The 11,429-nt window shown below is 50.3% G+C and overlaps 1 protein-coding gene across 3 annotated transcripts; it reads right to left on the bottom strand.

Annotated features, from left to right (window-relative positions):
- Positions 1-3,879: 3,879 nt before the first annotated feature.
- TSPYL2 (TSPY like 2) lies at positions 3,880-11,060 on the bottom strand. 3 transcript variants are annotated; one of them, XM_005673641.4, is made up of 7 exons: positions 10,093-11,060; positions 8,731-8,808; positions 8,491-8,602; positions 8,247-8,392; positions 8,023-8,120; positions 6,907-7,733; positions 3,880-4,646 (listed from the first exon to the last, which is right to left on the bottom strand). In XM_005673641.4, the coding sequence occupies exons 1-7, from the start codon at positions 10,894-10,896 to the stop codon at positions 4,477-4,479; spliced, it is 2,235 nt and encodes a 744-aa protein (XP_005673698.1). In that variant the 5' UTR covers positions 10,897-11,060; the 3' UTR covers positions 3,880-4,476. The 3 variants fall into 3 exon arrangements, with proteins under 3 accessions (XP_005673698.1, XP_005673699.1, XP_084864112.1); XM_005673642.4 differs by having other exon boundaries at positions 6,907-7,721; XM_085007986.1 differs by having other exon boundaries at positions 6,907-7,712.
- Positions 11,061-11,429: the final 369 nt, after the last annotated feature.

The following is an 11,429-nucleotide window of genomic DNA, read 5'->3' as shown; positions in this document are numbered from 1 at the left end:
CAGACACAGGGTTTAGAGGGGTCCATGAATTTGGATGGGAAAAAATTACATCTTTGTTTTCAGTCTCCTAATTGAAATTTAGCATCTTTTTGGTAAAGAATGTAACTCACTATAGTAATAGCAGTACCTGTGACTCTGTCACTAATAGAAATCACAGATTTTCATACCATATTACAGATGTTGCACATTTCTTGAAATATCCTGTAATCTCTATCTTAAAATCATGATTGACATTAGACCTCCCCAGTATATCTTGTGATTAACAAAGAGCACATATATTACTATAGCACATATTTGCTTTTCCATGTCTTAGTAACTATATTTCACCACAGTCAATATTGTATAGTGCTTTATATTTTATTTTATGCATTTAAAATATATTGTTTTCTGAGAAAAGGCCCAAAGCCTTCACCAGATCACCAAACAGGTCCATGGCACACACAATAAATGTTAAGAACACTTGTATTTGACTCTGGGCTCTGGGAGGACAAAGATTTGGTTGATTGTGTTTCTTTGTTGTATCTGTGTAACCCAGTTTCTATCAGGCACACAGCAGGTGCTCAATAAGTGTTTACTGAATGAAAAATAGGATGCCTCCCTAACCATCCTCCACACCTCCAACTGAGGGAACCAGTGCTGGCCTTTTTGGTCACCACAGAGGGATCTAGTTTTCTGAATTTAGTTTTGTCCCTATCAATCTGCTTTTGTTCACAGAAGTAGGTGGCACTTTAAAGGTCTTTCCCTAGGAGATCCTGTGAACCTCACCCTCAGGAGCAGGGCCCTCTGCTGCAGGGGAGTGGGGTGAGTTGTGAAGGATACAGAGACAAGAAGCTTCAGCATGGGAGAGACACTGGGGGGCATTGGGTCCACAACTCCTCATCTTCCTCCTGGTTTCTGTTTGGGGTCCCAGCAAATGGCCCTGTCTTCACTGGTCTTCAGCAAAGATTGTATTTTGGAGTTGGATGTGACCTTCTAAAACAGTCCTCCCTTTTGGAGGACCAGACTAGGCAGGACCTGAAGCCACACCACATACTGAGGAGTGAGGGCACAGGGAACAAGATGTCACCCTAGGCAAAGAACATCCTCTTATCCCATGCTTAAGTCCAGGACATGAGCACCCTGGCCAACTGTATTAGAATCCCGTAATTGTGTCCTAACAGTGTCCCTGAAGTCAGAGGCCCTCTGTGACAGGGTAGGTGAAGAGGAGCCACAAATGCCAGGATGAAAGGCTGGGGATTTGAATAAAGGGACAGAGAGGATGGGCAAGAGCATGATGAAGGCCAGGCTTCAAGAGGTCTGCTTCAAGGCTAGACTCCATCTTGGGATCTTAGCCTGGTTGCTTCGCCTGGGCTGATTCCCTGGCATGATTAGCCTAAATTTGCAGATAGGAAAACTGAGACCCTCTAGAAAGGATGAAGGAGCCAGAGCAGATAGAGGCAAGGATACCCAGGCCATCTATCTCTCAGACTGGCTGGGAGCTTCTTGCCAGGCTGATCCTTTCCTGGCCCAGTTCAGGCCCTTTGCCTCTGCTGCTTTCCCCTCCCCTCCACTTCACCATGTGCTCATTGGGAGTGGCTCCAGATACTGCACATAGGTGTCTCTTCTTTCTGCACAAGATGACTTGACTCAGCATCCTGCACTCTCAGCTCTGGCCCTGGGGCAAGGTGTTCTCCTTTCTGGGCCACCGTCTCTTCTACCCACTTCTGACAATGTGGTCCCATGCTCTCCCCCAAACATTTACCAAAATCTGGAATATATCCAAGATCTGTTTTGTTTTGTTTTGTTTTTAGGGCCGCACTCGCGGCATATGGAGGTTCCCAGGCTAGGGGCTGAATCGGAGTCATAGCTGCCGGTCTACACACCACAGCCACAGCAACGACAGATCCAAGCTGTGTCTTCGACCTACACCACAGATCACGGCAACACCCGGATCCTTAACCCACTGAGTGAGGCCACGGATCGAATCCACAACCTCAAGGTTCCTAGACGGATTCGTTTCCACTGCACCACGCCGGGAACTCCAAGATCTGGTATTATGACCACTTCACAGAGGAGGTCCCATAGCAACCTGGAAGCTATCCCTGACTTCTCTTAATCTGTCTTTTCCTATACCTAGAACCTGTTGATTCCATCATCTTAAACTCACTCATAGAATAGACATATTTCTTGTGCAGGAGAATTCCAATTAATTTATGTAGCTACTTCCCCCTCAAGGAGTTGGAGTGTAATTCCCCATTCTCCAAGCGTGGGCTACACTTAGTGGCTTCCTTCCAAAGAGTATTGTATGGAAGGAGGGGGATGGAGCAATTCTACACTGGAGAAACCTGACAGAGGCTATCTCAGCCAGGTGATCAAATTAACATCAGCAAGGATAAGGCATGTTGATAGCATTTACCTTTGATGTGAAGAGAGTGGTACTTTATTTCTGTGACCTTCCTTTCCCAAACCCATAATCCCAATCTAATCATGAGGAAAACATCAGAAAAATTCCAACTGGGGGACATGCTGCACAATACCTTACCAGTATTTCTTCAAATGTTGATGACTCCAGGTCATCAAAAACAAGGAAATTCTGAGAAACTGTTACAAAAAAGAGGAGTCTCTGGAGATGTGATGACTAAATGTAATGTTGTGTCCTGGATGACATCCTGGAACATAAAAAGGAAATTAGGTTAAAAACTAAGGAAACCTGAACAAAATATGGATTTTAGTTAATAATAATGTATTGATATTTGTTCAATAATTGTGATAGATGCACCATACTAATGCAAGTTGTTAGCAATAGGAGAAACTGGCTGTAGGGTATACGGGAACTCTCTGTATTATCTTTGCAGTATTCTGTAAATCTAAAACTTTAAAAAAAACAATTTTTTAAAAACCTCCCATGTCTACCCCCATCACTGCCACTCTCACTGTAGGTATAGTGTCAGCTTCCTCACTGCTCTCCCTCCCTTCCAATCCATTCTCCTGGCAGCCAGCAGAGGGCATTCTGTAAAATGCAAATCTGACTATATCTGAAGCCTTCCAGCAAAATATGGCTGTTGGATGGAAAGTTCGGGAGGGATGTTGCAGAAGACAGACCAGGATATCTGTATAAATTATCATTATAATCCAGAAAGAATCTGGGAGGTTTTTCTGGTGTCCGTGAAAGTAAAGTTACCGTATCCCAAATTTAAAGTAACTGCCTTTCCAAGTTCTCCCAGATAAAGCCTTTCAGATGCCCAACTTTCGACCATCACACGGCTACAACAATAAAATTTTCCTTTGCTTTTCCCTTATTTCTATGCAAACGCCTCAGCCTGGGCTGTCTTTTCTTGCCATTTCTCCCAAGCCCAATTCCAAGGATCCTGCACCTCCTTCCTAAGAGAGCACTCCTGCATTACTGGGTTGTGTAAGTCTCGACCGCTATCATTTTTATTTTACTACAGGCGATTGAGAAAAATGGACTCCTCAGGCTCCCCCACGCCCAAGCTCACACTAGGCCCGAGGAAAGGTGTGACGCACGATAAATAAAAAGATGAATCACTGAATAAATGAATGTTCTAGGGCGCAGAGCGTTTTTTGTGCGCTTGCGCGAGAAGGGAAGGCGTGGGAAGCTGTTTGCTACCTGCCCGGGTCTACTGCAGCCGCTGGGGAAGGGAGGGGCTTCTCCAGCCTCGCCCTGCCATTGGCCAGGATGGTCCGCATTGGCCTGACGCAACACCTCTGCGGCCCCCGCGGAGCTCGCCCCCACCAGCCGCCCCCACTCTCACCCCCAGCAACTACCTTCTTGCAGGCCACTGTGTAGACAGACGAGGCGGCTACTTGCGGGCCTGTGGGAAGGGAGACTGGCTGTTGGGGACCGCGCAGCAGGCGGGACAAAAGACTCAAAAGCAGCACTTTGAATTTGCTCAGTATTTTATTAGGATTATAAGGGTTCACAGGGAACGAGGCGGGACTTCTGGGGGAGGGGGACAGGAATACCGCAATGGCGAAGCGGCCTTGCATAGACACCGAGGCGGGCTAGCGGGCACAGCAGGGGAAAGGCGAGGAATGGAGGTGGAGGTGGGGGGAAAGGGAGGGAGAGAGGGGGAGAGGGAAAGAAAGAGAAACGTGGGAGAACAGGGTGGCAACAGAGCCCCCCAAGGCCACAGCGGCCCTCCCCGCTTTGGGATTAAGGGTGTCCACTCCACACAGCACGAGGAGGGGGATAGAGGGGCCCTGACCAAGGCATCACAATAAATACGTTTAGCAGCACACAGAAGCCTGCGGGGGAGGAGGGCCAAAAGGAAGGGGGCAATCCCCCTTACCCTCCCCCCAAAATAAGAACTCTGCAATTACTAAACCATAAAAATAAACTTTAAACCCGTGTACGAAGTGAAGTCAGTCACCCCCCAGAAGTGCAATGTGGGGCCGCTCGGCCCTAGCTGATAGGGAGGGCAAGTGGGGCAGGGGGAAAGGGATACAGAGAGGCAGCCCCCGCAAGGGTAAGACGTTTTATCCCATTTTGCCCCTCTTCCCAGGGTTGGCCCAAGGATTTTGGACCTGAAGCACCTCCTCCATGTCAGAGTCTTCTGAGTCTTCCCCTCCTTCTGAATCTTCTTCGATTCCTTCCTCTTCCTCACTTCCTTCCTCATCATCGCTGTCTTCACCTTCCTGCTCGCTGGCTGCACAGGGAGAGAGAGAACCAAGGAGGGGGAAACAGAGGATGTTGGTTAGACAGGCAGGTAGATGTTACTCTTACAGGGAACAGAGCCCACAGTCAAGGCTTTGCGGGGCCTGGGACCACTCACCAAGTATCTCTGCTTGGAACAAGCAGCCAGGTGTGTATGTGAACTCCAGTAAGGGGGAGCGAAGGGAAGCAGGAAGGCAGAGCAGGCTGCCTCTGTCCTATCAAAACTGATATATCTCTCCAAGTAGTGTTTTCTCCCCCAGTATGCAATGTGTGTCTCTTCCTGTGCTCTGACCTCAGCTGAATAAAACTTCTATTCATCCAAAGGCAGCTCCCTCACTCCTTCTCCCCAGTCTGATCCAAAGAGGCCTCAGTGTGTCTTCTTCAGCCCACCTCCCCACCCCCACTCCCACCCTAGAGTTGTGCAGGTAACTCTGCCTACCCTTTTCTGCAAGAAGAGATGCCACCGGGTAGGAGGGGATGGGGCCAGCAATTCCTTCAGTTTCCCTACCTAAAAATATGTGTAGATTGAGTAGACTTGCTCTTTCAATTCCTCCTTTAGTGCCTCTAGAAGTCTGTCAGGTATCCTATGGCCAAAACCCCCAGGAGTGTTTGGTCTTCCTGCTCCTTCCACCTCCTCCAAGGGGCTGCCTCTCCTGTGTCTGCTTACCTATAGCCAGGCTCAAACAGGCTCCCTTGCCTGCTCTCTGCCATCCTCCTCCTAAAAGGTTTGACTCTTATTACCTTACCTCCTGCTCATTCTCTCCCCCTCCCTACTGTGCTATGGCTCTGCCTCCACCAATTCACTGAAACTACTCTTCCCAAGGTCACAGATGATCTATTCAGCCCCCAATCCAATGGACACATCCCAGTCCTCATTTTACATGACCTTTCAGGAGCACTGGACACTGCTGACAATCCCCTCCTTCTTAGACTATTCCACGACCTGGTTCTCCTCCTAACTCTACCCTCTCAGAGCCTCAGTTTCCTCATTTATAAAAGGTTACCTCATAGGAGTTGACATGAGGATTAAATAAGTTAAAGCTAGAAAATCACTTAGAATAGTGCCTGGCATATGCTTTACACTTTATTAATGTTAAGGGAACCCAATTAATCTTAACTGGCCCCAGGATCCAGAGCTAGGATTCTGCTCTGGCTTGTTATCCCTTCTTTACCACTCCCGGCTTCCCAGACATATCACCAGCCACCTGGCTTTGGGCCCACCTCTGCTTTATGTCCATCCAACAAGCCCTTCCAACTCCATGTTCCTCCCTGCATCCCATCAATCCCACCACCAGACCCTTCCCCATCCCAGGAAGTGGTGCCTCCTTTGGCCAGTCATCCAGGCCGGAACCAAACCTGGCTGTCACCTTAAACATTGCCTTCTTCCTCAACCCCTCATGTGAACCCTTCCTCAGCACTTCTCAAAATGAATTATTTGGTGTACAGTGAAAAATGGCTTCTGTGATCAAGATATCTGGGAAATGCTGGCTTCTATAACGTTTAAATAGGATTTTTAGAGCAGGACTTATCAGCGCCTGTAAGATGCCAACATATATGTGACTCTACATGAGGATATTACTGTATGCAGTTATTTCCTCAACATATTTGACCACTGAACCTTTTTGTAAGCAGTTTTTGGAACTGGTGAAGGATCCTCAGAAGACAATTTGGGAAAACACGCCCAACACACTTTCACCCTTTCAGGTCCTTTTACATGTGATCCCTTCCACCAAGAATGCCCCATAATGCAGCCACTAATTCAAAGATCACTTCCTTTCTCTAGTTCTCCCCTTCCCAATTCTGGAGATAGAATTAGCACCTCCCTCCTTTGGCCTCACTGTTCATTTCACCCCCAGCTCCCCAAACAAGCCTGGGAGTTCCCAGAAGGCTAGTGCTGGGTACAGGGTGTGCTGAATTGCAATGTTTGCCACTTTTTCCCCTCTCTGTGTGTGTGTGAATCTATCTTTCTTAGTTCCACCCACTGTCTCCTATCTCTCCTCTCTGTTTCATTTTGTCTTGTGCTCTGTTACAACCTATATACCATCACCAAAAACTGAAATTTATTTCTCTGGTTTTGTTACATCTGTAAATTAAATGTTCCCTGGCTTTTCTTTGTTGAAAAATTTACACAGAATGCTCTCCTCTTTCCTCCACAAGAGCAGATTGTGCTCATGCCTTGATATTCTGACCCTGGGCAGCTTTTCTCTGAGAGAAGAGAAAGGAGGTAAGACAGAGGTGAGGGTCTAGCTCACCTTCCTCACTGCCCTCCTCCTCTTCTTCCTCCACTGATGATTCTTCTTCGAAGATGTTCTCTACCTCGTCGTCGTAGGTGCTGTTATGGTGATCCTTGTCAGAGTCTTCAAAGTCATTTTCGTAGTCTTCAATGTCTCTGTCATCGTCATCACTACCTTCATTGTCACCTTCATTGCCGTCATCACTGCCTTCATTGTCACCTTCATTGCTATCATTATCTTCAATGTCACTGCCATCATTGTCTCCGTTGTCACTGCCACTGTTGTCCTGGTTGTTGCCATTGCTGCCATGGTTGCCACCCTTGGGGTTCTCATCATCACCACTGGGGTTCTCGTCACCATCAGCATTCTCGTCGTTGTCATCAGTGTTCTCTTCATTGTCATCAGGGTTCTCTTCATTGTCATCAGTGTTGTTGTCTTCAGGGTTCTCACTGTTGTCACTGGGATTCTCATTGTTGTCATCAGGATTCTCATTGTTGTCATCGGTACTCTCATTGTTGTCAGTAGTCTCGTTGTCATCAGCACTCTCATTGTTATCAGTGGTTTCATTGTCATCAGGGCTCTCGTTGTTGTCGGTGGTCTCATTGTGGCCAGGACACTCGCTGTCACAGAGGCTCTCGCTGACGTCAGTTATCTCGTTGTCGGTGGTCTCAAAGCAATCAGTGGTCTCCATGAAGTCAGAGATCTTGATGTCATGGATGGTCTCATTGTCGGTGATACCATCACTGTCTGAGGTCTCGCCAATAATGTCTTCCATGATGTGATAGTCATCAGAGTCTTCTACGATCACCACCTCATATTCATCCCTGTTTTTACTGAGGGGAAGCCTGGGGTTGAGCATAGGGTTGGTGGGAGGTAGTGTACTTGGGGCAGACACTTTAGGTAAGTAACTGGGGAGGTAGTGGGCTACAAGAGTTCCCAGGGATGAGGGGAGGTGGGGAGAGTCCCATTTCTGCCCCTGACTGCCTAATTCCGGGCATCATTCCCCACTTATAAAACATATAGGATTGGATTATCTCAAAAGTCCCTTTTGGCTCTACAAATCCCGTGTGACACTAGACTAGTCTTTGCGCCATCCCTAACCAACCACCTCGCAGTCATCAGTCCCCTCATCACCTTTCTTCCTTTTCTTGTTTCTTTCTGCTTGCCCTGTAGCCCCCTTCTCCCATCATGTAGTAACGCACAGGGTTAACCCACAGGTCATTCTTGATAATCTGTTGAAAGAGAGGCGGGGGGGGGGAGAGGAAGAGAGAACAGAGTACAAGCCCAAGTGCCTACTCCCAATACCCCAGGGGCAAGCCCAGAAAGGACTTCCCTGGCAATGCCAGGAGGGGCCCTACCTCAGCAATCCTGTCGGCCTCTGGGAGGCTATGGTTTGAGAACCAGCTGAAGAAGCTGTGGCTGGCATCCTGGTTCCTGTGCCTGTGGGCCTGGGGTTCCTGGCCGCGGTGCCAGCGAATTGGGGTGGAGTGAGACACCAGCCGGCCTGGGGTGGGGGGGGGGGGAGAAGGCTATAGAGAAGGCAGGCACTGGACAAGGATAGATTTGAGGGGGGCATGAATTTGCCCTGAGACTGCCTCTTACCCGAGCGGTTGCGCTGGAACTCCTTGACAATCACCATATTTGTGAAGTAGGGGTTTGTCTGGAAGTACAGCTTCATTTTATAGCCCATGGAGATATGTCTGAGATCCTGTACCTGCTCAGGGTGGGGGTAATGGTGGAATTCCCCACCACACCGTGACCCCTCCCACCCAAACCCCCCTCACCTCCAAGGACCAGATTCCTTGCCCGGTCCTAGTAGAAAAGATATCTCTTTGGCCTGACCTGCAGATTGGTCAAGTAGCGGAAAATGTCTTCATCACGTTGGTTGATCAAGATTGAAATTTTGGGGTGGTTGAGGAACTGATGGAGGGAGCAGTTTAGGTCAAGGAGTGACTATTCAATGAGAAGGAGGGAAGGAAGGCCAGGCAGGGCCGGGCAGGGCTGGGCAGGGCAGAACAAAAGAGAGGCTGGAGCAGGAGAATTCCTTCTGTGTTCATGTGATATGTGTGGAGCAATATTCCCACGATATTATGTGGTGAGAATATGTGTTTATAAAATGTCAAACCTGTGTATTAGGTGGTTTTGCCAGTTCATATTTGCCGTGTTTGGGTGCTGATAGTCTATGTCCAAGTGACGTGTCTCCGGGTGCTGAGGGCTCGTGTTCATAAGCCATTGTGTGTCTGGGGGTTGAAGGCCTGTATCCAGATGATGCTGTATCTGGATGCTGAGGGACTGTCGTCACATAATGTAGTATTTTTGGGTGTTATGGGTCTCTGTCCACATGATATTGTGTTTGGGTCTGAGGGTTCGTGTCCAGACCATGCTGTGGTCTGTGTGCTGAGGACCTGTTGCCACATAATACTGTGCCTAGGTGCTGAGAACCTGTGATCATGAGATGCTTTGTATGAGAATGCCAAGGGTCTGTGTCCATGTAATTCTATTAGGATGTTAACCCCCATGTTCTTAACATGTTGCATGTAAGTATGAGTATCCCCCAGGGACATCACCCAGAGATCAGCTTAACAATAGTGAAAAGGATTCTTTTTATTCTTCTCTTTCCTTCATTTAACTCCTTAATCTCCATTCCTAGGTACTCCTTCTCCTGATCTTTCAGGGCTCCAGCCCTTTTCTGGCCCCCTCCTCTCCAGACAGGCTTGGGGTCTCCCTGGCATCTCAGCAGAGACCTAGGCTATCACAGGCATATGTGACTTGGGCACCCCTTCTGGGCCATTTCTGTGTGCTCTTCCCCTCCCTCTTCACTGTCTCCGAGTCAGTTTATTTTTTGTGTGCCCCTCCCCTCCTCCTAGCATCATCTCTGGTCGAATTTTTCTGCTGTGTGGCCCTCTACTATCCTCCCCCTTCCACCGTCCGTGATCCATTTTTTTATGTTATGCTCCTCCTCTCCCCCCTTTCCCATCTGTGGTCCAGTTTTTATGTTGTGTGCCCCCCCTCCCCCTTCACGATCTCCAATCCAGCTTCTCTGATGTTTTGCCACACTCCTTCCATCCCTCCTCCACCAGACCACGTCATTCTTCCAATAGGGGCCCGCCCCCACACCCTTTCACCCATTCTGTCCCTCCCCCCACCCCACCCCCCATTTCTGGTCATGGGCTCTTGGCCCATGAGTATAGATGACAAGGATACTGCTTTGACCCAGAAGCCTGGGATATGCTGGATGATGAGATCTCTGCGCTCCAGGAAGGGTCTTCGCATCTGAATGAACTTGCGCTTGAGACGGAGGAAGGCCTTGCCCGCCTTGATATTCACCGCCTCCAGGTCCAGCTGAATATTTTCCAGCGCCTGCAGGATGCACTCTATCTTCTCGGCATTCTTCTCTCTGCTTTCCTTCTTCACCTTCCTGGGCTTCCTCTTCCTCCTCCTCCTCCTCTTCCTCACACTCTCCTTTTCATCCTCGTCGTCGTCTTCCACGATGATGACGGTCTCTTCCCTCCCCCGTGGGCCAGCTAACCTCTGGTACCCCCGCCCCCTTGCGCTACAGGTTTCTAGGGCCTTCTCTCCTGCAAAGCTGCTGGGCTCCGTCACCTGGAAGTCAATCTCCAGGCTTCCCCCAGCAACCTCCGAGGGAGAGAATGTTTCCAGGCTCTCCGTGGGAGGGGGCGCCCCCCCATACCCTGACTCCATCGCGGGCTCCCAGCCGGGACCCCCAGCCCCCAGGGTGAAATACGCGCGAATCCCCCCCTCCTCTAGAATGACATAGGGCGGCGGTGGGGGCAGAGTGGGGCCCAGTCCCACCCCCCTCATGTCAGCCAGCACCTGTGCTGCCTCGGTTTCCTCCCGGAGCCTCGGGCGCTGCTGAGGTGGAGGCAGGGGCAGGCGCAGGAGAGGCGGCGGAGGCGGCGGAGGCGGCGGCTGCAGCTCGTTCTGAGGGGGCTCGGAGCCACTGAGGCGACGGGCCTTGGCTGGAGGCCCCTCATCCGGGCGGTCCATGGTGACCGCGTTCGCAGCCCAGGGGCTCGCGCTCAACCCTTCGCTCTCAGCCCGGCCGCCGCTGCCTGTCACACCTGAAGCAGAGCCGCCGCGCCTCACGCGACCAGCTCTGCTCTCAGCCTCGCTCTGGCGCTCCCTCCCACAGCGCCTGCCCTACTCCCTCCGCGCCAAGCACCAGGCCCCGCCCCCTCGCTGACGCCAGGAGCCGTCCAGGCTCGCCATTGGCTGCCAGCCGCCGCGGCGGCGCTCGCGCTCCCCCGACCCCTGCCGCTCGCACGCAATCTGCTTGCCAACACTGCACCTCATCACTTTCCCATTGGTTCCCCTCGGGCCCGCCAATCAGCGTGCCGACTCCCTCAGTGACCAGAGGGGCAGGGCGGGGTGATTGGCCGCGGAGAGAGCTGAGCAGAAGAAGCCCCTGTCCCTCGCCCTTGCCGACGTTTTATCCAATGGGAAAAGTACCAGTGGTTCTGAAGATCCAAATGCAAAACAAAAAACAAGCGCAGGCCTTGAGCAGGATGTGCTCGGATAGA

The sequence above is a fragment of the Sus scrofa genome, chromosome X, assembly GCF_054392235.1.
Source record: "Sus scrofa isolate SSC_HxYL_T2T_F1_AM1 chromosome X, Sscrofa_HxYL_maternal_Yorkshire_Landrace_v2.0, whole genome shotgun sequence".
Classification (NCBI taxonomy): Eukaryota; Metazoa; Chordata; class Mammalia; order Artiodactyla; family Suidae; genus Sus; species Sus scrofa.
Note: the sequence above shows the minus strand (reverse complement) of the source record. Positions and strands in the feature narration are given on the sequence as shown.